The sequence below is a fragment of the Indicator indicator genome, chromosome 26, assembly GCF_027791375.1.
Source record: "Indicator indicator isolate 239-I01 chromosome 26, UM_Iind_1.1, whole genome shotgun sequence".
Taxonomy (NCBI): Eukaryota; Metazoa; Chordata; class Aves; order Piciformes; family Indicatoridae; genus Indicator; species Indicator indicator.
Window position 1 is genome coordinate 11,374,182 of NC_072035.1, and position 23,892 is coordinate 11,398,073.

The 23,892-nt window shown below is 52.4% G+C and overlaps 3 protein-coding genes across 3 annotated transcripts; 1 reads left to right on the forward strand and 2 right to left on the reverse strand.

Moving 5' to 3' along the window:
- The first annotated feature begins 62 nt into the window (after positions 1-62).
- Positions 63-2,634, forward strand: SRRD (SRR1 domain containing). The gene is made up of 7 exons (XM_054392568.1): positions 63-193; positions 271-311; positions 408-544; positions 619-717; positions 1,100-1,254; positions 1,668-1,713; positions 2,239-2,634. Exons 1-7 carry the CDS (start codon positions 63-65, stop codon positions 2,461-2,463), a joined length of 834 nt encoding a protein of 277 aa, XP_054248543.1. The 3' UTR covers positions 2,464-2,634.
- A 1,021-nt stretch (positions 2,635-3,655) lies between these two features.
- Positions 3,656-14,756, reverse strand: TFIP11 (tuftelin interacting protein 11). Its single transcript, XM_054392956.1, has 12 exons — positions 14,540-14,756; positions 13,988-14,141; positions 12,556-12,712; positions 11,905-12,032; positions 11,235-11,387; positions 9,944-10,453; positions 9,111-9,217; positions 8,699-8,867; positions 7,667-7,910; positions 6,276-6,418; positions 5,473-5,638; positions 3,656-4,112 (listed from the first exon to the last, which is right to left on the reverse strand). The coding sequence occupies exons 1-12, from the start codon at positions 14,734-14,736 to the stop codon at positions 3,757-3,759; spliced, it is 2,484 nt and encodes an 827-aa protein (XP_054248931.1). The 5' UTR covers positions 14,737-14,756; the 3' UTR covers positions 3,656-3,756.
- A 737-nt stretch (positions 14,757-15,493) lies between these two features.
- TPST2 (tyrosylprotein sulfotransferase 2) lies at positions 15,494-23,166 on the reverse strand. Its single transcript, XM_054392957.1, has 5 exons — positions 22,331-23,166; positions 20,093-20,291; positions 17,512-17,562; positions 16,258-16,306; positions 15,494-15,513 (listed from the first exon to the last, which is right to left on the reverse strand). The coding sequence occupies exons 1-4, from the start codon at positions 23,164-23,166 to the stop codon at positions 16,277-16,279; spliced, it is 1,116 nt and encodes a 371-aa protein (XP_054248932.1). The 3' UTR covers positions 15,494-15,513; positions 16,258-16,276.
- Between the last annotated feature and the right edge of the window lie 726 nt (positions 23,167-23,892).

A 23,892-nucleotide genomic window follows, 5' to 3' on the forward strand; every position in this document is an offset into this window, starting at 1 on the left:
AGGAGTGTCCAGCCGGTGGGACCCGCCGCTGCCGCCGCTTCCGGTCATGTGACAGCAGCCACATGACCGCCGGCGCTACGGTGGCCGGGCGGGACATGGCGGCAGCGGACAGGAGGAGGCGGCGGCGGCGGCGCCGGGCAGACGAGGTGGCGGAGGATGGCGGAGCGGTGCTAAGGAGGCTGCGAGAGGCCCGGTGAGTGCCTGCACTGGCCCCGTCTGTGTCCCCCGCGGGCGCACCGGGCCCCGCTTGACGCTGCGCTCTCCCCGCAGGGACGATCTGCTGAGCTCCGGCTTCTGGGCGGCGAGCGCCGGTGCGTGTGCGGGTGGGGGAGCGGGGAGGAGAAGCGGGAGCGTCCCTCCGCCTCCTTGCCCGCGTCTCACACCCTTCCTCTTCTCCGTGCCCGCAGGAGCCGTGCGGGCCCGGTTGGGCGGCAGCGCGGAGCCACCTGCCCGTTGCGTCTGCTACGGGCTGGGCCGGTTCGGCGGTTGCCCCATCGCCCGGGACCAGCTCGCCTTCCTGCTGCTGCTGCTGGAGGAGCTGGGGGTGAGCACCGGAACCGGGAGTGGGGTGGTCTCTGTGCCTCAGCCCCTTGCTCACAGCTGCCGCTCTCCCCGCAGGTGCCACCGGCGCGGTGCTCCCTGTTCGATCCCGTATTCTCGGAGCAGGAGGCGGCGGTGCTGGGAGAGCTGGGGCTGCGGCTGCTCCCGGAGAACGAGGTGAGCGGGGCTGCAGGGCTGGACACCTCCCACCCGGGACCCGCGGGGTCCTACCTGGGTGATGGGCCCTGTGGGGATCCCGGAGCCCCGGGATGGACACAGCATCCAGTCCCCGCTGTAACATGAACCGCGGCAGGAGGAGAAGCACGGGGAGCGGGGCTAGGGGCACCAAGAAGTCCTTGTTGTAACGGGACCGGTTGGTTTAAGGTGTAGGAGGGGAAGCACGGCAGGTACGGGCACCAATCAACACCCGGAGTAAGGGGAACCAAGGCAGGAGGGAGGAGAGGGGTGGGGGGCACCACCCCCACAGTCCTTGATGTAATGGGGTGAGGGCAATGGCAGCTGCCTGGTGTAATGGGCACTGTTTGCTCATGGTGGGCAGGAGGGGAAGCACGACGTTGAGGGCTCAGCCACACTCTTCTACATGGTGCACTGTGGGAATGCCCTGTACAACAACCTGCTGTGGAGGAACTGGTCCCTGGGGGCCCTGCCCAAGCTGGTGATCATCGGGAACAGCTTCAGAGGCATCGAGGAACGGTGTGTGCAGCTCCCTGCTCCTCCTGGCTTCCTTTCACCCCTTTCTCCTGCTGCTCCTGACAGTGATTTCCATGTTCTCCTCATTTTCATCTTGCTGTTGTGTAGATTCATAGAATAATTAAGGGGTGGAAGGGACCTTACATACCGTCTAGTTCTAACCTGCTACCATGGGCAGGGACACCTTCCACTAGAGCAAGTTGCTCAAGGCCTCATTCAGCCTGACTTTGAACACCTCTAGGGAGGGGGCATCCATAACCTTCCTGTTCCAGTCTCACCCCCCTCACTGGAAAGAATTTCTTCCCAATACCCAGTCCAAATCTGCCCTCCTCAAGCTTCCACCTTTCCTGTCCAACAGAGTTGTGTGAACTTACAGGAGCATCCCATCTAACACTGGGGCCCTTTTGTTCTTCTAGGTTGTTGCCAAGAATCTTGAGGAGAGATTATTCCTACATAGCAAAGGTAGGAGATGCTCATTTCTTGATGTTACTGTGTGGACACAGCACCTTTATTTTTCTTTTGATGAGAAAGGAGTTGCAGAGGGTGGTTCATTACAAAACATTTGCTCCTGGCTGCTGCAGTATAAAAATGAATCACTTTAGGATCTTTCTGCAGTGTCTGGGGTCAGTGCTGGGTCCACCCTTGTTCAGCATCTTCACCAACAACCTACAAGAAGGGATGGAGTAGGCACTCAACCAGGTTGCTGATGATAGTAAACTGAGGAGTGGCAGAAACCCTGGAGCAGGCTGCCCAGAGAGGTTGTGGAGTCTCCTTCTCTGGAGAGATTCCAAACCCACCTGGACACTGTGATCCTAGGCAAGCTGCTGTGGGTGCCCCTGCTTGAGCAGGGGGGGTTGGACTGTTCCAATCCCCACGCTGCTGGGAGCATGCTGCACACAGGGTTTGAGTTGACATCATCTCACCCTTCACAGGCTGAACTTTGCAGGAAGGTTCTGCATCACAATTCTTTCTCCAAATGCTCCTTAGGTCCTGAAGGTGACAGAGGAGGTAGCACTCCCCACCCACCCTCAGTACCTGGACACCTTTAATGACACCTCCATCCACTGGTTTCCCTTGGAAAGGCTGCAGGAGCTCTCCCCTGAGGTCTGGGACTTTGTGGAGGAGCCAACATATGAGGACTGTGACAACCTGGAGATCATCAGGAGGGAGGACAAAGCCCATGGGTGCAGCCCCATCACAGCAGAGTCCTGACCCCTCTCTACAGCAGGGAGGGAAACCTTGGGGCTCTGTCTTCTCCCAAGGCAGCTCCTGCACAGCTGAGATGAAGCTGGTGACAGCACCAAAAGCAGCAGCAGCCAGCCACTGGGACATTTTTGTACCTGAGTTATTTAATAAAGAGGTGAAGCTGGGTTTGACTCAGCTGCAGCAGAGATGTAACTGCACCTGCCTGTGAAACCATCTGCACTGCAACAACTGCTCCTCTGCTCCCCTCCAGCACCTGTTAGGGCTGGTCAGGCCCCCAGAGGAGTGGCCAAGGCTCTGCATTGAACCCCTCTGCTTCCCAAAAGGAAGAGGAAGGGAATAAGGGAGAGAGACTGATGGGGTAGGAAAGAAACTAAATCAGCTTTAATGGAATTAGTAATAAAATTAAATAGATACAAATAGATATAAACCAATATGGAATCCAACCCAATATGGAATTCAACCCCTGATGTCCCCATTGTCACCACTGATGGTGGAGGCAGGCACTGGACTTAGTGGGAAAGGGAATGGGATTCATAAAATGGATTGAGGAATTCATAGAACTGTTTTGTTTGGAAGAGACCTTTCAGGTCATCCAGGCCAACCATGAACTCAGCACTGTCATGGCTCTCAGCACCACATCTTCATGGCTTTGAAACCCCTCCAGGGATGGGGACTCCACCACTGCCCTGGGCAGCCTGGGCCAGGCCTTGACAACACTCAAGGGGATGAAATTGTTCCTCGTGTCCAACCTAAACCTCCTCTGGTGCAATTTGAGGCTATTTCCTCTTGTCCTATTGCTTGTTACTAGGGAGAAGAGACCAACCCTCACCTGCCTCCAGCCTCCTTTCAGGGAGCTGTGGAGAACAATGAGATCTCCCCTCAGCCTCCTCCAGGCTGCACAACCCGTTCTCTCAGCTGCTCCTCATCAGCCCTGTTCTCCAGACCCTTCACCAGCTTTGTTGCCCTGCTCTGGACACACTCAAGCACCTCAATATTCTTGGAGCAAGGGGCCCAAAGCTGAGCCCAGCACTGAAAATGTGGCCTCACCAGTGCCTAGTACAGGGGACAATCCCTGCCCTGATCCTGCTGGCCACACACTACTGCTGATTCCCAGTGTTGGAATCACTCATTCCTCCCTTAGCACTGACTTCCAGAGGTGCTGTTTCATCTCCCGCCGCTGCCTGAACAGCTCCTCCGAGGAAGAAGTCCCAGGTGCCACTTATGTACAAACCTACCATCTTTATTTTACTCACACTAAAACCCTCAGTCAGATGGCCACCACGGTGCAGAGCAAGGCCCTCACTTGGCCATGTCAATGAGGCTCTGCAGAGAGGTTGGCACCCAGGTCTTCTCTCCTTGCACGAACACCACCCCTCTGTCGATGTAGATGACGATGCGCCCGAAGGTGTAGAGCTGCTTCCCCTCGTGCCGCTTCCCGATGACGGGCATGAAGACAATGTTGTGCTCCTCTGCTTTGGTCTGAATCAGGTCCTTGAAGTTCATGGGGACAGAGCTGGCAGCCACCCCAATGCCACGCTGGGCCATGTTCTCGGCCTCCCGCCGCTCCTGCATGGCCTCGTACTGGAAATCCTTCCGGCGCTCGGTGTGCGTCAGGTAGGCGATGTTCTCACGAGCGCCTGGCTGCATGTAGCCACCTGCTTGGAGAGACAGAGAAAGAGAGAGAGAGAGGGGGTGAAAACAAGGTCCTCTGTGGAGAGGCAGCACCTCTGCAAACCAGGGTTAGGTTGGAAATTAGGAACCATTTGTTTCCTGCAACAGGCTGCCCCTGGGGAGGTGGTGGAGTCACCATCACCGGAGGCGTTCAAGAAATGCGTGGCCGTGGCACTTGGGGACATGGTTTGGTGGCCGTGGTGGTGTGGGGTTGATCATCTTAGAGGGGTTTTCCAACCCTAATGATGCTGTAAGGTCCTGTTTGGAGAGACAAGACATCTGCTAAGAAGGCTGTAGGCCCTTGCTGGTGGCAGGTCTATGGAGAAACCCCAAGACACAAAGTCAATCATAGAATCCCAGAGTGGTTTGGGTGGGGAGGGACTTTTCAAGCTCATAAAGTTCAACTCCCCTGGACTCAGCAAGTACAGCAGGTTGCTCACAGCCCCAACCAACCTGACCTGCAATGGTTCCAGGATTGGGACATCTCCCACCTCTCTGGACAACCTGGGCCAGGTTCTCACTACCCTCAGTGTCAAACATTTCTTCCTTCTCTTCAGTCTCAATCTCCTTCTTTTAGTTCAAACCATCACCCCTTGTCCTGTCACAACAGCCCCTGCTCAGAAGTCTGTCCCCAGCTTTCTGACTGCCCCCTTTAAGCACTGAAAGGCCACTAGAAGATTTCCTGGAGCCTTCTCTTTTCCAAGCTGGATATTCCCAGCTTGCCTCCAGTTGTATCATTTCCCCCTGAAATAAATGGAACATTTCACACAGGCCTCAGGAATCCTGCCAGTTTCTCCTGCAGATTCTCCACCACACTGCACAGCAGGCAGGTGAGAGGTATGCAGGAAAGGATTGCCCAGTTTTGAAGTACAGGAGACATCTCAGGTGCTGCTCCCTTCTCTTTTATCCATTTTAATTCCTAGGGAATTCCTAACAATCTCTTTTAGGTCAAAGGGAGAGTCCCCTGGAAGTCACTGCTCTAAAGCTAAGGAGAAGAACCAGAACCTCACTGTAAATAACAAAACCCAACAAATGATAGTTTTGGAATGCAACATCTGTAAGTGGTGGTGACTCAGTCCTTGACTGACATAAAACCAGAACTGGGCAAGGCAGAAACAATCAGTGGCTTAATGGTGCAGGCAGCCAGCCAGCCACCAAAAAGCTGTTCCTGCTTCAGTGAAGCACGGAACAACTGAGCAGCACTGGAAAGGTGAGCACTGGAAAAAAACCACTCTGAATTCACTGCTCACTAGAGATGCCACCTCACCACGAGCAGGGCTGTGTCTGAATACAGCCTCACAGCAACCAAACACTTGAGCAGAGCCATCACCACGAGCCACCCACCAACACTGGAGGAGACAGCTCTGTTCATGATGTCAAGAGCTTCATTGAACTTGTCCTTGATGGATGGATGTGCCAGCACTTGGTCTGAGAACATGGACTTCCAGCCCAGGTACCACTTTGTGATCTCTTCATAATTGGGGCTGTTACTAAGCCAAGAGCAGAGCACCTGCAAAACAGAAGAGAGCAAATGAAGGGCAGGTACAAATATGGAGGAGATTCCTTGAGGAGAGTCCTTCTTGTCCCTTAATTTGTTTATCACTGAGCTTTCAGTGAAAGAAAGGACAGTGATAGCCTGAGAAAGTGCCTGTTCTGAAGTTCTGAGTGGAAATCACCCCCTTTGGTACTTCCAAAGTTCCAGATACTTCATACAATCATAGAATGGTCTGGGTTGGAAGGGACCTCCAAAGGTTATCCAGTCCAACCCTTTCTGCAATCAGCAGGGGCATCCTCAACTAGATCAGGCTGTCCAGAGCCCTGTCGAGTTTCAGCTTGAATATCTCCAGGGATGGAGCCCCAACCACCTCCCTGAGCAACCTGTTCCAGTGTTCCACCACCCTCATGGTAAAGAACTTGTTCCCAACATCCAATCTAAATCTGCTCTTCTCTAGTTTGAAGCCATTGAAGCCCTCATCCTATCCCTGCAGGCCTTTGTAAACAGCCTCTCTCCATCCTTCTCGTAAGCCCCCTTCAGGTGGAAGGCTGCTATTAGGTCTCCTGACTTCACCCATTTCAGCCATTCCTGGGCAGGAGTTACCACACCACAGTGAAGCAATCCCATCCCATCAGCCTCCATTGCTTCTCACCTGCAGCCACTTTGGGAAGAAGTGTTTTTCCAGCAGCCCCACCAGACTGGAGACAGAAATCATCCCCTCCCAGTCAATCACCCAGTAGAAGGCATCCATGTGCTGCTGGTGAGGGTTTATGATCAGCTCATTCAAACACATCCCTGGCAAAAAGGGAAGGAGAGTTAGACAAAGAACCTGACCAGAGTTTTATTCACCTGCCACTGGGAACCTCAAGTGAGAAGCACCCAGGAACACTGCTGACCTGAGGAGAACTCATCCTGTGTGTTACCAAGGCCAGGCTGGATGAGGCCTTGAGCAACTTGGTCTAGTGGGAGATGTCCCTGCCCATGACAGGGGGGTTGGAACTGGATGATCTTTAAGGTCCCTTCCAACTGAATCTATGATCTCTGCCACCAAAAAAAAATCAATTAAATTTCTGCTGGTTACAATTTCCTGCCAGAACTGACACTCAAAATGTTTGACTGGTTGGTTCAGACTGTTTGGAGCCTTTTAGCCAGTTTGCATGGCTGAGTGTGAGGTACAACCAAGACACTGAGGGGCTGGAGTGGGCCCAGAGAAGGGCAACAAAGTTGGTGAAGGGTCTGGAGAACAGACCTGGTGAGGAGCAGCTGAGGGAACTGGGGTTGTTCAGCCTGGTGAAAAGAAGGCTGAAGGGAGACCTCATTGCTCTCAGCAACTCCCTGACAGGAGGTTGGAGTGAGGTGGGACTTGGGTCTCTTCTCCCAGGGAACAAGCAATAGGACAAGAGGGAATGGCTTCAAATTGCACCAGAGGAGGTTTAGGGTGGATATTAAGAACAATTTATTTGTTGCAAGAGTAGTCAGGCAGTGGAACAGGCTGCCCAGGGTGGTGGAGTCCCCATCCCTGGTGGTGGTCAAGAAACATGGGGACATGGCCCTTTGAGAAATGGTTTAATGGCCAGAGTGGTGTTGGGTTGGACTTGGAGGACTTTTCCAGCCCACACAGTTCTCTGATTCTACAAAACCTCACGGTGAAAGCATCAGCACAGGACAAAGAAGCCAGGAATAGCAGAGGCATTCATAGCCTGGTCCTCTCTGACAGCTGCAGATGTTCCTGACAGCTGAAGAACAGAGGAACCAGATGATTTAGAAAAACAAGGGGAAAAAAAAAAAAAGAAAAAAAAAATCACAGAATGGTGTGGAAAGGACCTCTGGAGACTGAGTCCAACCCCCCTGCCAAAGCAGGATCATGCAGGAACACATCCAGGCAGGTCCTGAAAGTCTCCAGAGATGGGGACTCCACAATCTCCCTGGGCAGCTTGCTCCAGTGCTCTGTCACCCTTAAAGAAGTTTCTCCTCATCTTTAGATGGAAAGACAGAGCCATGGCAGCAGGCTGCAGAAGTCCATCAGGGTTTGGCTTGTCTCACCTAGCTTAGGCACGATGTTCTTGACCATGAAAGCCTCCCAGGACCCTGGTGTGAACACATCCTTCCAGGGCTGCAGGATCAGCTTGGCAGAGGAGTCACTGGGGTGCCACTTCTGCAGGGCATTTGCCAGCTTGTTTCTGATGGGGGAGTAGAGGGGCTCCAGCCGTGCCTGCATCAGGGGCAGCCAGGGGTGGATCCACGAGTGGATGGGGACTGTGTCTGTCAAAGGATTCCAGTTTTCAACCTTCAGGTAAAACACAAAAGATCAAAATAAGTCTACTAAGTCCTGCCAGATGCAAGACCAGCCCCTAGAATCACAGGATGGTTTCAGCTGAAGGAGACCTTTAAGATCATCCAGCCCAACCCTTAACCCAGCACTGCCAGGGCACCACCAAACCATGGCCCTCAGCACCACATCTCCACAGCTCTGAAACCCTTCCAGGGATGGGAACTCCACCACTGCCCTGGGCAGCCTGGGCCAGGCCTGGACCTTCTTCTGGGTAAGAAATTGTTCCACATGTCCAACCTAAATGCCCCCCTGGGGCAACTTGAGGTCATTTCCTCTTGTCCCATCACTTGTTCCTTGGGAGAAAAGGCCAACCTCCACCTGGCTCCAACCTCCTGTCAGGAGCTGTAAAGAGCAATGAGGTCTTCCCTCAGCCTCCTCCAGACTCAACAACCCCAGTTCCCTCAGCCCCTCCTCACCAGCCCTGCTCTCCAGACCCTTCATCAGCTTCACTGCCATTCTCTGGACCTGCTCCCAGCCCCTCAATGTCCTTCTTGGAATGAGTGGCCCCAAACTGAACCCAGTGTTGGAGACATGGCCTCACCAGTGCTGAGTACAGGGGGACAATCCCTGCACTGCTCCTTTTGGTCACACTACTGCTGATCCAAGGCTTTCTTGGCCACCTGGCCACACTGCTGGTTGCAGCAGCAGAGGCTGTAAACCCTTACTCTAGAAGTCCTCCTTGACTGAAATTCAAACACAGGTTCAGAACATGGCTTCATTCTAATCCAGCCCTCTCACCTCACCTCCTTCTGTAGCTTGGGGAAGACAAGCTGATCCAGGATGTTTTCCAGCATCCAAATAGGAACCACATTTACCCAGCTATCCAAGAAATCCACCATTGATCCACAGTTCCTGGGCTGCCACTGTGCTACGATGTTCCTGACACATGGCATCCAGATTTCCCACATCAGTCTGAAAAGAAAGAGATCAAATAAAAAAGAAAACAATCAGAGTGAAGCTTAAAGCTACAGCCCCAGGCCTCAACAATCTAATGGTATCTCAAAAGCTGCTGAGATTTGTAGAGCTGACAGCTGGATTGGAACAGAGATATCAAGAGAATCAGCTGGAAAGGATGCTGCTATCTGGACTTTTCCAGCCCTGAGGAAGCCAGGACTGGAAGGTGCTGCACCAAAGTACAGCTGGTTTGCTCCTTACCTGTGAAAAGCATCTGTGGAGAGGTCCTGACCACCATGTGACAAGAGCTGATCATTTTCCAGCAGGCTTTTCCACTTGGCAATGATTTCTGTGCCATAGGTGCAGTCCTGGAAATGAGAACACAGGAGCAGCCTTTAGCCTTCTCCTTGATCCCAGCTGGAGCAGGCTGCTGGGATACACTGATGGTCTGCTCAGCCTTTGCTTTGTCACCCACTCTAAAGGCAAGCTGGGAGCTTGCAGCCATCATTTTGCCCAGGGAGGTGGTGGAGTCCCCAGCCCTGGAGGTGTTCAAGAATTATGTGGCCATGGCACCTGGGGACATGGTTTGATGGCCATGGTGGTGGTGGGTTGTAGGTTGGACTCAACGATCTTAAAAGTCTCTTCCAGCCCAAACAATGCTATGATTAGTAAAGCTCCACAAGGGGAAAATCCCACTTTATGGATTGAACATCCCTCCAGGGTGGGGATAAAGAGAAGAGCCTGAACTTCTTCAGGGATACAGAGAGAATTCAGATTCTCACCTGGCATTAAGCACAGACAGCACATATTCGACTAGGTGACAGCCAGACCTCTCCTCCTTTTGCAAGGATGAGACTTAGCTTTCATCAACTTTTTCTTCCCAGCACCCATGAAAAGGATTCATTTTAACCCTTCAAGCTCTCTCCCATTGTTGGTCTCTTTGTAGAAGTTCAGAACTTTGTAACCTTCAGTCACAGCAAAGTCTGAGAGTGGGGTTTGGGTTCGTTTTCCTTCTCTCCAGGAGTTTGGGGCAACAAGTTAAGGGGAGTCAAGATAATAAAGACTACTTAAGTCACCAAGAAAGTAAAACTCACCTTGAGGGGGTCCCAGTTCTTGAAGTAGTCTTTCATGAGGGGATAGACTATGGCCACTGCCAGGTCCACCCTGTCAGACATCCGGTACTCCTCGTAGTACTTGTCCTGAAGCGTCTCAAAAATCTTTGCACACTCATCCAGGGTTAAGGGGTTCTCACAGCTGGGCTGCATCCTCCTCTCACACTCCTCCACCATCTCCAGCACCTTGCTGAGGTTGCTGATGGCCTTCTCCTCGTGTGAGAGGACTTCAGACATCTTCTCTATCTCGTGGGTGAGGTTGATCACCATGTCCCTCTCGTACTGCAGCTGCCGGTCGTTCTGGATGATCTCCTGCTCCGTGATGTCAATGAGGAGCTGCAGGTTGTGCTCCAGCTCTGGCAGGGCAAAGCCTTGGGGCTTGGAGTCCTTGCCCAGTGGCTGCTGTGGGCTGTCATCAGGGATGTTGTGCTTGTGGCTGATTTGGCTGTAGCTGTAATAAACCTTCTGCTCCCGGCCTGTCATGTCTATGACCTTCCAAGGAACAAGAACAGACAGAGCTCACCAAAAACTTCTACCTCCTGCTTCACAAAAGGAGAAAATCCCAGACTGGAGATTTCCAGCTACCTTACTAACCCACAGTGGTGTTCTTGGATCAGGGACTGCCTCCAAAAAGCCCAGCTCACTCCAGCTCTTCCTGGAGCATGAAACAACTTGGGATCAGAGCTGAAGAGCCTCCCCTGAGCACAGTTTTACTGAGGAACTCTACAAGCAGCATATTCATCACTGCCCCAAAGTCTTAGGTATTCTTATATCTCTTTTTTTTTTTTTTAAGCCATGATAGTTTTAGATGAGTAATTTTATTAAATGCACACAAGACAATTCCCTTTCCTGCACCTTGGAGGTAGAAGATGGTTCACAAACTGTGTGTTTGGTTGTACAAACCCAGCAAGGACAACTGTGCTGTCACAAGTGGATGAGCATCTCTGACAAAAATGAAACCATTAACTTGCAATTAAAAGGAAAAAGAAAAAAAAAAACCACCAAAAAAACAACCAACCACCCAAATTTAAGCTAATTTGCACTTTCTGAGGCCAAAGGACTTGCTTAAAACCTAATACAGTGCCCCTGGTGACAGAGTGATCTACTACATGGTTCAGTGATGAGTCTGAGGCCTTGATTCTGAGTCTTGATTCTTGAGTCTGAGGTGCAAACAGGCCTCTGTTGAAGATGCCCAATGGCTAAACACCACTCACCACACCAAAGCCACCCAACTGTCACCCAGAGATGCCACCTCTGGGGTTATCAACCTTACCTTGACTTGAGACAGTTCTTTTTGAGGGGCTGAAAGCTTCTTGTTGATCCTCCCCTTGGCTTTCAGTTCTTCTACTGTTTTATAGCTGTATTTGGGCTTTTTCTTGCCACCATTTGGATCCTTCCTCCACTGACTGAGCTCTTTCTGAAATTCCTGAAGAGAGGGGAAAAAAAATAAAAGAAATGGAGCTATGGTTGCTTCTTTGTCACACCTCAAGTTTGCCTCTGTTTTCTACAGGAAAACAACCATCAGTAGAGAATGCTGTAGAGCAAAACAACAACAAAGTGGTAAAGCTGAGGGAGGAACTGGCTCAGGGGCTGTCATCCAGTCAACCACCAGATTCACACCACCAGCAGCAACCTGCTGGAGGGGTTTGAGGGGTCTGGGTGTATTTTGGGTGTATTTTTTAATTTAAACTAAACCCAAAGACGATTTACCTGGGGAGAACTCTTTGGGAGTGAGTTTCTAGCAAGGCTACTGGAATAAAGTGAGCCAGGGACAGCAAAGAACATTACAGTGACATGAAGAATGTGTTTAATGTACTGCATCTTTAGCTTCTCATCTCCAATGATCCCAGGGCTCTGTGACACAGAAGATACCAGACTCTGACACCAGGACTGGATTTTGCACATGCAAACACAGCAGGGAAACAGCAGAAATGCACAAATACCTCCTCAGCTTCTTCTTCTGAGTCTACCACAGGGAAGTCCTGCAGGGACTGGCTGGTTCTCTCTGATCCATAGGCCCCCACAGCTCCTTTGCCTTTCCTCTGCTTGGCCTCAATGGGGTTGATGATACCTAAGAGGACAAAAGTGAGATCAGAAAGAGCAGTTGGTTTCCTGACAGAGAACAGGGAGGGGTTTTCCTACAGCTCTTAAATCAGCACAAACACCCAGCCTGGTATCCTGCCTCTATCACTATGGCCTCTTCCACCTCCTCACTCATTGCTTAGGGGCTATAAAATTATTAATTCCAGCACACACCAAAAAAACCCCACCCAAACCCCAAAGCAGAGCATTATCCCTGCCTGCCTTCCCCTGCTTGTTGACTATCACATAAATAACAGCTCCACTTCTCTGAGCTGACTACCTTGGGAATTTTCCCTCCATTCTTTCTTCTTCTTTTGCTCTTGCAGAACAACAAGAGCATACACCTGGCCTATTTTAACTTAAACACAAGTGAATGTTATCATGAAGACCTGGAAGAGATGCAGGAAAACAAGAAAGAAGTTCTAAGCCACCTGGAGATGGCAGTTCTTTGAAGGATTTAAAGTCCAAATTAGTAGTTACCAGTAAATGACCAGAGACATGGAACACTGTACCTTGAGCATTCTTCCCAAGACCTCTTCCTGGGACATAACCCATCTTCTGGAGAAGCTTCTGCCCAATTCCTTTTGTGTGTCTCTCCCAGCTGCCAAAATCCACGAAAGATTTGGTTCCCCCTACAAAGCCTTTCTGACTGGGCTTGAAATTACCACCCTGGTAAAACAAAACCAAAAACCCCAAATGACCTTAAGGCATCATAACAACCAAGCAATAATTTCACCCCCCCCAAAAAAGAGGTTCTTCCCAGAAGAGATTCAGTTGTCACCACTCTGCTGAGCTCATCCCATTGGGACTTGTGCATCCACAGAGGTTTCCTGAAATTCCTAGGATGGAAAAGGAAAGTCCTGACAAGCTTAGGCTGACAAGGTGATGGGTATTAGGATGTGGCCAGCAGGTCAAGGGAGGTTCTCCTCCATCTCTACTCTGCCCCAGTGAGGCCACTTTTAGAGCACTAGGTCCAGTGCTGGGCTCCCCAGTTCAAGACAGAAGGGAGCTACCAGAGAGAGTCCAGCAGAGGCTACAAAGATGCTGAGGGACTGAAGCATCTCTGTGAAGAGGAAAGGCTGAGAGCCCTGGGGCTGTTGAGCCTGGAGAAGAGCAGCCCCAGAGGGGACCTATTCAATGCTCAACAAGAGCTGAAGGATCTGTGGGGGGCAAGAGGATGGGGCCAGACCGTTGTAAGTGGTGCCCAGTGGCAGGCAAAGGGGCAAAACTGGAACCCAGGAGGTTCCATCTGAACAGAAGGAGAAAATTCTTTGGGGTGAGGGTGCTGGAGCCCTGGAGCAGGCTGCCCAGAGAGGTTGTGGAGTCTCCTTCTCTGGAGAGGTTCCAAACTCAGCTGGACATTGTGATCCTGAACAACCTGCTGTGGGTGCCCCTGCTTGAGCAGGGGGGTTGGACTAGATAATCTCCAGACATCCCTTCCAACCCCCACCATGCTGGAATTCTGGGATTCTCTATTAGGCTTTACCACTAAATGTAGCTGAATCTGCTTCCTCATTCTTTCTAGGTTTGGTAACTGAAAATAAATTCTATTTTTAACCCACAACAAGCCTGGATTTGTCATCCTGTTCTGTGAGCTTAAAACCCAACATCTCTGGAATTTTCCTTACCCAAAGAAAGGCAGATACAGCATGGCCATGCTTTTATTTTAACCTCTATTGACCAAAGGGAATATTTAGGGAAGATAAAGAGGCTCAGAAGGACTGATATTCCCAAGAGCACACAGTGACACCCCAGAATAGTACAAAAGACAGAGAAACATCCCCCTTAATTGCACATCATCTGGTTCTCTGGTTTTAACTGTTTCTCCTCTTTTCTAGTGCTCCATTATTGTTACAGTGCCTTTGATCATTACTTTTCAGCACTTTTGACTACATCCCAGGTTTCACTAATCCATTACAGAGGACTGAGAACTTGATAACTCACTGTTTTCAGCTTCTTTGGCACAAACTCTTTAGGGATTTCCTCCTGCTTAACAGGCTTCTCATCTTCATCAGAGTCTTCGTCTGAAAAGTCCTCAGCTGCTGACTTCTTCAGCCCAGCGCTTATGAAGTTCACAGGGGCAGAGTAATCCCTGGAGCTAGACCAAAAGGAGACCTGTGAGGGAATTCTGTCCCAGTGGAGCAGCACTCCTACAGAAGCCTGGGGACTACTAAACCTTTAAACTTCTACAATTAAGTATTTAAGCTTGACAAGCACTTCATCACTGTTTTTGACAGGAAATAACCATTCTTTCCCCCTGGGAAGCAGCGACATGCTTGAAAAAGACAAAGTCCCCACTGTTTGCACCACGAGCAGCCCCTATCCCAGACCGTGCTGCTCAGGACAGCGTTTACAGACTGTAAACCTCCGCGAACCAAGGCAGTCACCCGCGCCCTGCCCAGGCAGCTCTACAAACCCACACGGCGGGCCACGACCGGGGCCTAGAGGGACCGGCTCTGCCCGGGGCGCTCCTTCCCCGCTGCCCCCCGGCCGTACCGCTTTCCGCCGAAGCTGGGCCGCTCCTCATCCGAGTCGCGCTCGGCCCACACGCCGTAGGTGGCCTCCTCCTTGGTCTGCCGGTGTCGCTGCCGGTGAGGGTTGAACTCGTTCTGCAGGTCCCAGTCCGACACCTCGAAACTCTCCATCTCCACGCCATCTTCTCCGTCCGTACCGTACAGGTGTGACATCGACATGGCGCCGACACTCCCACCCAGCGCCGGCTCGGCTGGGCTCAGCCCAAGCCTGTCGCTCCCGCCAGTCCCCACTGCGCCGGCACCCCCCGGAACTGGGCCATGCACTTCCGGTGATGCAATTCCGGTGACGCACTTCCGGCACCAGGCCCGCCCCCCTCTCCACCCATAGACGAGGAACGAGCGCCCCAGCCGGGCTCGGCCGAGTGCCGCCTGCAGAAACGGAGGCGCTGAAGCGGGACCCTCCCGGGGCGGAGAGCGATGACAGAGACGGGGTTATTAAACCAACACTTTAATGGTGTGCAAGAGGGGAAGGAGGCGGGGTGGGCTCATATATTAACTCTGCAATAGCCTCTGTAAGTCACAGTAAAGGGGATGGGGCGGGGGGGGGTCACTCGCACGCAAAAAGCTCCACAGGCCAGGACACCGAGCTGGGAGCCGGGACATGAGAGCAGCGTTAGGAGACACGGAGACGCGACTGAATGAGTCCTTCACACGCGATTTAACGAGTCCTCAGGCCACGGTGTACAAAAGCCGCCCCGTACCACCCCATGGAGGACAGATTTCCACCACTGCTGTCCCCACGGAGGGCAGGGGAAGGCGGGCAATGGGTGTCCGAGGTGTGAAACGTTTGGCCTTTGCAAATAAATGCAAATACATTCCTCGTAGAGCAGTCATTTTGGCAATAGTATTAGCAAGCAATATGCTTGGATAACCGATTTCCACTGGTGCTGTTGCAAACTCTTCTTTGTTAGGCAACAAAAGGCCATTTGCAGCATTCTGGAAGAGAAAAAAACCAGCCTGAGGAGTAGGGTCTGGTCACATCAGCACAGCACCTGCCTACCTAATGATTCTAAAGCAGCCACCATCCAAAAAATGGTTAAAAAATAAAGCAAGTCCCAGCTCTGGGGTGATGGGCACACATCTGCTAGTTGCATTCAGTGCTCCTGCTGCTTTTGTTTAGCACAATAGCTTGTTTTTACACAGAAACTAGTTTTGAAAGGGTTGGTTTTAGTAAGAGAAATGACATTTTATGGTTTAGCTAGCTAAAAAGAAAGACAGAAAACCATCTCAACAGCTGTATCTGGAGCAGAAAACCCTGGGTAGCAGCAGCTTTGTTTTCCCTAACTGACAACAGCTGCAGCTGCTTTATCTTCCACAGGTCCAGGGCACGTCCTGGAAGGCAGCTGGGGAGCAGCTCAGCTCATCCACACGTTCCCACATCCCCTTTTTCAATGCTTGTCCCCGCAAGGACAGTCAGTAAGAACTCTCTCAAGTGGCTGATTTCAATTCTGCTGAAATCAGCCCATTTCCAGAGCTCAGAAAAAGAATTTCTGACAAATCATCTCACAGAACTGTATTGTTCTGAAAGCCCAAAGCAGCTGTGAGGGGGATCATGGTTGTAAGGAGCGTGCCTGGAACAGCCTGGCTAATCCAGGCACACAAATCACACAAGCAAAATGCAATCCCTGGAGCAAAGCAGGGAGATTTCCCCAAGTCCTCAAACAAAGCACGAGGCCTTACCTGGAAATCATTAATTTTCTTAGTGAGAAGATGATGTGTTCTGAGTCACCTAGAAAAACCCAGAAACAGAAGGGTCAGCTTGAAGCCACAATCTGCCACCCAAAGCATTCCCAGCAGCAAGAAAAGGAAATGTTTAGGGGATAGAAAGAAGCATGAGAGAAGAGAACCAGCAGCCACCAGGCTGCAGCCTCCTGCTTTGCTGCTGTTCACCCACCCTGGGAGGCCACCTGGGAACCACCAGGGCCAGTGAAAGCCACCACACACCCACTTCACCAACAGCCCTCCCAGTCTGGGACTGGGTTCTGCACCTTCTTGCCCACCACTGGTGATGCAGCTCAATCTCTCTGTCTTTAGGAGGACACATGTTGGCCAGGTAAAACCTGGCACCTTTCAAACACCACCAGCCTTTCTGTGCATAAAGGGTGCAACCAGAAAGCTGGGGACAGACTTTTGAGCAGGGCCTATTGTGACAGGACAAGGGGTGATGGTTTGAAACTAAAAGAGGGAGATGTAGATTAGATCTAAAGGAGAATTTTTTTGATGCTGAGGGTAGTGAGAGCCTGGCCCAGGTTGCCCAGAGAGGTGGGAGCTGCCCCAGCCCTGGAAGCATTGCAGGGCAGGTTGGTTGGGGCTGTGAGCAACCTGCTCTAGTTGCAGATGTCCTTGCTGACTGCTGGGGGTTGGACTGGATGACCTTAAAAGGTCCTTTCCCATCAAACCAGTCTATGACTCTATAGTTTTATCTACTGCTGTGCAAGCAGCACTTTCTGGAGAGTCAAGAAGTCTCTTTTTCCTCCAGCCTGTCTCTGCAGTAGCTGTTTGCCTGCTCTGTCTTAACAAAAGATGATTGTTTATCATTTTCAAGGGCTTCTCTTCAGGGAGGAAGCCCCATAGCCTATTTTGGACACCTGAACACAACTCCCCATGCACAAGAATTAGAAGATCTATCTGTAACCCTTAAATCATCCAAGCCACAGCAGGCAAGACCAAGGACAGCACAAAAAATCAGGAGATTTGGAACAGAGAGAAAGGTGAAAAACATCTTAAAGTAAGATGTAAGAGCACACACCACCACTCACACAAACAGAAGGAGGAGATGGAGTGTCTGAGGAGCACAGGACATCCCCATGGATTGGGGCAGGACAGCAGGGACATTCCCTCAGCTGGTTGTCCAGCCTGCAAATGCCCATAAGAGGGAGCAAAGGACCAGGAACCCAGGAGTCACCCTCCAAGGGACATTAGACTCTTCCTTACCTGCAGATGACCTTTCAAGTTGGCTGGAGTTTTATAATCCCCCTTTAAAACCTATGGAAAAAGAGAAAACTGCAGTGACCCTTCCAGGGTAGTGGCAAATCCACCTCATCCACCTCATTAACCATGGCCTGTGTCCCAGGATGTCTGAAGCAGCTGATGGATGCTTGTTCTCCCCCATGGTGCTGTTACTGGGGCCCTCCTTCCTGACTGGGAGCAGCATCCTGCTGGGGCAAAGGAACTGACACAAGCAGTTCTTCAGTTCCCCTTTTAGCCTGGAAGAGGAGAGTATTTTGGGTCTTCACCATGTGCCAGTTCTCCAAATCCATCCCAGGAAGCACTGAAAGGTCCACACCAGAGTCCCAGAGCCCCCAACCCTGCCCAGGGTGGGTGTTCATCCAAATCATGTGTCCTCAAACAGCTCTCAGCAAGCACAAGGAACAAGAGGGAGCACTTGGAGTACAGACTGGCTCAAGGGAAGCTCTTCCAACCTTCCAGCCCTGGCTGCCCATGATCTGCATATAGTCCCACAGGGATCAGTCTCCTGCTGCCACCAGAGTGACAAGGAACAGCTTGTCCAAGCCACCCTCATGGGGAGCACATACAAAGCTGGGGGGCTACAGAGTCCAGCCTCAATCCAGGGAGGAACCACTCAACCCCTAAGTTTAGTTTTTGGCCAGTCACTCAGAGAAGGACATCGAGGGGCTGGAGGGTTGCCAGAGAAGGGCAACAAAGCTGGTGGAGGGTCTGGAGAACAGAGCTGGTGAAGAGGAGCTGAGGGAACTGGAGTTGTTCAGTCTGGAGAAAAGAAGGCTGAGGGGAGACCTTCTGTCTCTCTCCAACTCCCTGAGAGGAGGTTGGAGCCAGGTGGGAGTTGGTTTCTTCTTACAGGAGAAGAGGAAATGGCCTCAAGTTGTGCCGGGGGAGATTTAAGTTGGACATGAGGAACGATTTCTTTGCTGCAAGAGTGGTCAGATGTTGGAATAGTCTGCCCAGGGTGGAGTCCCCATCCCTGGAGATATTTCAGAACTGTGAAGCTGTGCTGCTGAAGGCCATGGGTTAGTGGTGACCTGGCAGTGCTGGGTTAATGGTTGGACTGGATGATCTGAAGGGTCTCTTCCAACCAAAACAATCCTGTGATTCTATAAAGCACAAGCAGCTCTCTCTGGATTTAGCTGCTGTCTGTGGCTCTGCAGCTTCTTGCTCCCAGTTCTGCTCCAGGGACATGACTCAATGCTCAAAAAAAAAAAAAAAAAAAAAAAAAAAGAAGGTCTTCTGGTGTTGCCCAAATGCATTTCGAGCCTCCACTCGCATTCCCTGCGGGACACTGGGAGTGGCTGGTGAGCAACCCAGGGACACAGCACAGCCTGCATGGTCTCCTGGGGCCAGGCTGGTGTCTGGTGCCTGAGATAACATCAGCTCACATCAGCAACACCCACGCCTGGGCGTCCCAGGGAGGGACAGGTCAGTATCTACCACAACAGAAGAAACAAGCACCACCACAAAATGGTCTGTCTGAGCCACACCAGACTCAATCCACCACACACATCTGGTTTGGCATCAGCTTGGTGTAACTGTCTGTCTGTCCTTGTCTCCTGAAAGGAGAACAACAGACTGGTTTGGGTGGGAAGGGACTTCTAAAGCTCATCCAGTCCAATCCCCTGCACTCAGCAGGGATGTCTGCAACCAGAGCAGGTTGCTCACAGCTCCAAACAACCTGATCTGCAATGGTTCCAGGGTTGGGGCACCTCCCACCTCTCTGGGCAACGTGGGCCAGGCTCTCACCACCCTCAGGGTCAAACATTTCTTCCTTCTCTCCAGTCTGAATCTCCCTCTTTTAGTTTCAAACCATCACCCCTTGTCCTGTCACAACAGGCCCTGCTCAAAAGTCTGTCCCCAGCTCTCTGCTCAGCCCTTTTAAGCACTGAAAGGCCACCAGAAGATCTCCCTAGAGCCTTCTCTTCTCCAGGCTGAACAACCTGGATATTAGGAGGAAGTTCTTCACAGAGAGAGTGATTTGCCATTGGAATGGGCTGCCCAGGAAGGTGGTGGAGCCACTGTCCCTGGAGATGTTCAAGAAAAGACTGGAGGAGGCACTTAGTGCCATGGTCTGGTTGATTGGACAGGGCTGGGTGATAGGTTGGACTGGATGATCTTGGGAGATCTCTTCCAACATGGCTGATTCTATGATTCTATGAACCCCAACTCTCCCAGCCTGGCCTCACAGCAGAGGGCTTCCAGCCCTGCCAGCATTGCTGTGGCCTCCTCTGGCCCCGCTCCAACAGGTCCCTGTCACTGCTGTGCTGAGGACTCCAGAGCTGGCCCCAGCACTGCAGGTGGGGTCTCAAAAGAGTGCAGCAGAGGGGCAGAAAATCTTCCCTGCCCCTGCTGCCCACGCTGCTGGGGATCAGCCCAGGACAGGGCTGGCTCTGGGCTGGCAGCACATGGTGCTGGCTCACGTCCGGCTTTTCACCCCCCAGCAGCCCCCAAGTCCTTCTCCAAGGGGCTGCTCTCCAGGGAGCACTGCTCCTCTACTCCTCTTTTCTGAGCTGAGCCACCTCTCCTGCTCCCCAGCCACACTCACCCTGTGCGTGTTGTTGACAACCAAGGGGTCGGGGTGCCCATAGTTGGGGGGGTTGGCATAGGGGTCGTAGCCCAGCCTGGCAAGCATCGGCGCGATGTGGGCCATGTCCTGCAGCACATCCCCTGGGATGTGCCCAATCCATTTGGATAATGCCTCCATGTTCACTGGCTTGATGACCTGGTCTGTTGACCTTTCTATCCTGGGGAAAAAGAAGAAAGAAAGAAACAAAACAAGACACAAATGTTGGATTTCACCCAGAGAACAGCTTCCAGCCAGCTCCACTGTCACCTCACATTTCTCTGCCTAATCCCCAGGAGAGGTTTAGGTTGGACATTGCAAGAAACTTCACTGAAACGGTTCACAGGCCATAGAATGCATCAGGTTGGAAAGGACCCTCAAAGGTCATCTTGTCCTACCCCCCTGCAGTTAGCCAGAACACCTCCAGCTAGATCAGGCTGCCCAGGGCCCCATCAAGTTTGACCTTGAATGCCTTCAAGGGTGGGGCCTCAAACACCTTTGAGAACCCAGAACTGGTTCTGGAGCTGGTTTTCAGTTCTAGAAGACTGGAACAAGCTCTCCAGCGAGGTGGTTGAATCCTCATCTCTGGAGATGTCCTGGAGAGATGGAGCAGCTGCATGTCCACAGCTGCACTCACCACCTGGACACGAACAGCCATGCAAAGCCTGCTTGTCTGGTTCCCTTCTACCAATGATGAAACTTTGATAAGCCAGATTTAAGCCTCCATTTAGGACATAAGAGCATTAAAGAGGAGAAGAAGCTGGGAGCAGACAAGCACCTCCCTGGCACCCAGAGCCAGCCAGCAAGGAGGGAGTGCTGGGGTGTGTCCCACCAAGCAGGTATGGCTTTTAATTCTGCAATACCAGCAGCAAACCTGGCAAGAACTGCTGCTCACCACTGAAAGCGACCCATGAACAGCAAAACTAGGAGGTATCTGAGGATGGGTGGAGAAAAGAGGCATTAACGAGCTCCTGTTTGAAAGCAAGCAGCTCTTGTCAAATTACAGCCCAGATTCGTTTCTGCACTGTCAGGAGAGATGAACAAAGCAGCCACCTGCTCCTCAAATCCTCGCCTGACAGGCTGCTGTGTGGGGATCAACCGACTGTTGGTGCTCAAACCATCTTCTTCTTAGAAACACAAAACCTCCTGCAGCAAACCTGGATGTGTTGCCACCTCTGCCCCCTGAAAGATCATAGAATCATAGAATTGTTTTGGTTGGAGAGGTACCAGGAGATGCTGGTCCCCAGCTTCACCTGTATCAGCCCTGGGATCGGACCTGCACCTCAGGGTACCACAGCATGGAGCATGTCAGTTTAGGAAAGATGTTGAATTGCTGGAGCATGTCCAGAGAAGGGCAACAAGGCTGGGGAGAGGCCTTGAGCACAAGCCCTATGAGGAGAGGCTGAGGGAGCTGGGACTGTTTAGCCTGGAGGAGGCTCAGGGGTGACCTCATTGCTGTCTACAACTACCTGAAGGGAGGTTGTAGCCAGGAGGGGCTTGGTCTCTTCTCCCAGGCAACCAGCACCAGAACAAGAGGACACAGTCTGAAGCTGCACCAGGGGAGGTTTAGGCTGGAGGTGAGGAGAAAGTTCTTCACAGAGAGAGTGGTTGGCCATTGGAATGTGCTGCCCAGGGAGGTGGTGGAGTCACCATCCCTGGAGGTGTTCAAGAGGGGATTGGACGTGGCACTTGGTGCCATGGTTTAGATAGTCATGAGGTGTAGGGTGACAGGTTGGACTCGATGATCTTTGAGGTCTCTTCCAGCCTTCTTGATTCTATGATATAGGCTGATGACCTTATATTTCTATTCTATGATATGTCCATGGCCTGGGCTCACTAAACCCAACTGAAACCAGACCAGGTTATCTTCATCGAATTAGAGAATTGTTTAGGTTGGAAAAGCCCTCTGAGATCATCGAGCCCAACCATCAGTCTAACACCACCATGGCCACTAAACCACATCCTCAAGCACCGTGTCCAACACCTTTCTTGAACACCTCCAGGGATGGCGACTCCACCACCTCCCTGGGCAGCCTGTTCCAAAGGAACACAGCAAAGAAACGTTTCCTAATCTCCAACCTGGCACAACTTGAGGCCGTTTCCTCTCCTCCTGTCACCCGCTACCAGCCAGCCAGACGCAGCTGATGCACCTTTGTCCCCACCCCGGGTTTTAGTCTCGACCCTGGCGAACAAGCTCCTGGAAAAGCCGAAGGCACTCACTTGGAAAGCGACACCCCGCCGGGCTTCCCGATCAGCTCCTCGTGGTGCAGCACCGTGTCGCTCCAGGAGATGCCCAAGAACTTCATGATGGCCTGCATGGACTGCTCGGGGTGCAGCACCAGCTGCTCGTAGTAGACGGGCAGGCAGCGGGCTCTGCCGATCTCCAGGCACTGGGAGTACATCACCTCGATGGCTTTGTTCCACTTGGTCAGGCAGTCGCGGTAGCTGTTGAGGTCGAAGCCGGCGATGGTCACCTTGCGGGTGATCATGGAGTGGACGGAGGCGCGGCCGTCCCGCACCATCAGCAGGAACTTGGAGTTGGGGAACAGCCTGGCCAGGTAGACGGAGGACTTGAGCGTGAAGGGGTCCTTGTTGCACAGGTACCTGGCGGGCTCGCCGTGCTTGGCGATCACCTCCAGGATGAAAGCCTGCATGGCGGCGTCCAGCACCTGGTCGGTCACCCCTGCCTCGTCCAGCCGCATCTTCTCGCGCCCGGACTTGGACCAGGCCTGCCGCATGGCCAGCAGGCGGGGGATGATCCGCGTCTCCTCCCCGCAGCGCACCTCGGGGTGGGCGTCCAGCATGGCCCTCATCAGCGTGGTGCCGCTGCGCGGGACCCCGCCGACGAAGATCAGGGGCATCTCCTTGCTGTAGCGGTACTCCACGTGGTCGGAGCCCACCATCACCAGCTCCTCGTTCTCAGGTCTCATCAGCCTGTGCCTCCTCTCGTTCAGCACCTGCTGGCACTGCAGGACCTGCTGGCCGAGGTGCAGGGTCACCGTCAGGGCGACCACGGAGCCCACCACCAGCAGCACCCTCCTCATGGTGAGCCGCATCCTGCTCTGAACCGCACAGGCTGGCGAGCGCGCTTCAGCTCTCACCTACCAAGCGCTCGACCCAGCGGGCGTCTGCAAGAGAAACACAGAGTGCTCAGAGGAGCTGGAGCCACAGCCCAGCATCCAGGCAGCTCCTGCTGGATGCTGACATCATCCCAGGCTTTCATCATCGTTTCATCATTTCCTGCTCTGGCAGAGGGGTCCTGCTCTGGCAGGGGGGTTGGACTCGATGATCTTTGAAGGTCCCTTCCAAGCCCTAACATCCTGTGATCCTGTGATTGTCAGCAGGGAGGGGACAGGCTCTTCTCCCTTGCACCCTGTGATAGGATAAGGGGTAATGGATATAAACTACAGCACAGGGGGTTCCACCTCAACATGAGGAGGAACTTCTGCACTGTGAGGGTCACAGAGCACTGGAACAGGCTGCCTGGAGAAATTGTGGAGTCTCCTTCTCTGGAGACTTTCGAGACCCATCAGGATGTGTTCCTGTGTGACCTGTGCTAGATTCCCCTGCTCTGGCAGGGGGATTGGATTGATGATCTTCAAAGGTCCCTTCCAACCCCTAACATCCTATGATCCTATGATCTCTTTCACCTATCAGCAGCTTCCAGGCTATGGTGACTTCTATCCAGGAGGTAATTAGAGGCTGCCTCAGAGCACATCCAAAGAGATTGTTTCTGGAGCCTCTGTGTACCCAGAAACAGGTCTGCAGCTGGGGAAAAGCTC

Bases quoted from the DNA above. Each gene is read 5' to 3' on its own strand.
- TPST2 (XM_054392957.1), bottom strand. From the start codon at position 23,166: ATGCGGCTCACCATGAGGAGGGTGCTGCTGGTGGTGGGCTCCGTGGTC. The intron at 20,292-22,330 runs GTGAGTGCCTTC...CTTTTTCCCCAG, and splicing joins GGCGGGGTGTCGCTTTCCAA to GATAGAAAGGTCAACAGACC. The intron at 16,307-17,511 runs GTAAGGAAGAGT...GGGTTTTTCTAG, and splicing joins ACTTGAAAGGTCATCTGCAG to GTGACTCAGAACACATCATC.
- SRRD (XM_054392568.1), top strand. From the start codon at position 63: ATGACCGCCGGCGCTACGGTGGCCGGGCGGGACATGGCGGCAGCGGAC. The intron at 312-407 runs GTGCGTGTGCGG...CCGTGCCCGCAG, and splicing joins CTTCTGGGCGGCGAGCGCCG to GAGCCGTGCGGGCCCGGTTG. The intron at 545-618 runs GTGAGCACCGGA...CTCTCCCCGCAG, and splicing joins TGCTGCTGGAGGAGCTGGGG to GTGCCACCGGCGCGGTGCTC.
- TFIP11 (XM_054392956.1), bottom strand. From the start codon at position 14,736: ATGTCGATGTCACACCTGTACGGTACGGACGGAGAAGATGGCGTGGAG. The intron at 14,142-14,539 runs GTACGGCCGGGG...CTTTTGGTCTAG, and splicing joins CCCAGCTTCGGCGGAAAGCG to CTCCAGGGATTACTCTGCCC. The intron at 6,419-7,666 runs GTGAGACAAGCC...CCTTTTTGCCAG, and splicing joins GAACATCGTGCCTAAGCTAG to GGATGTGTTTGAATGAGCTG.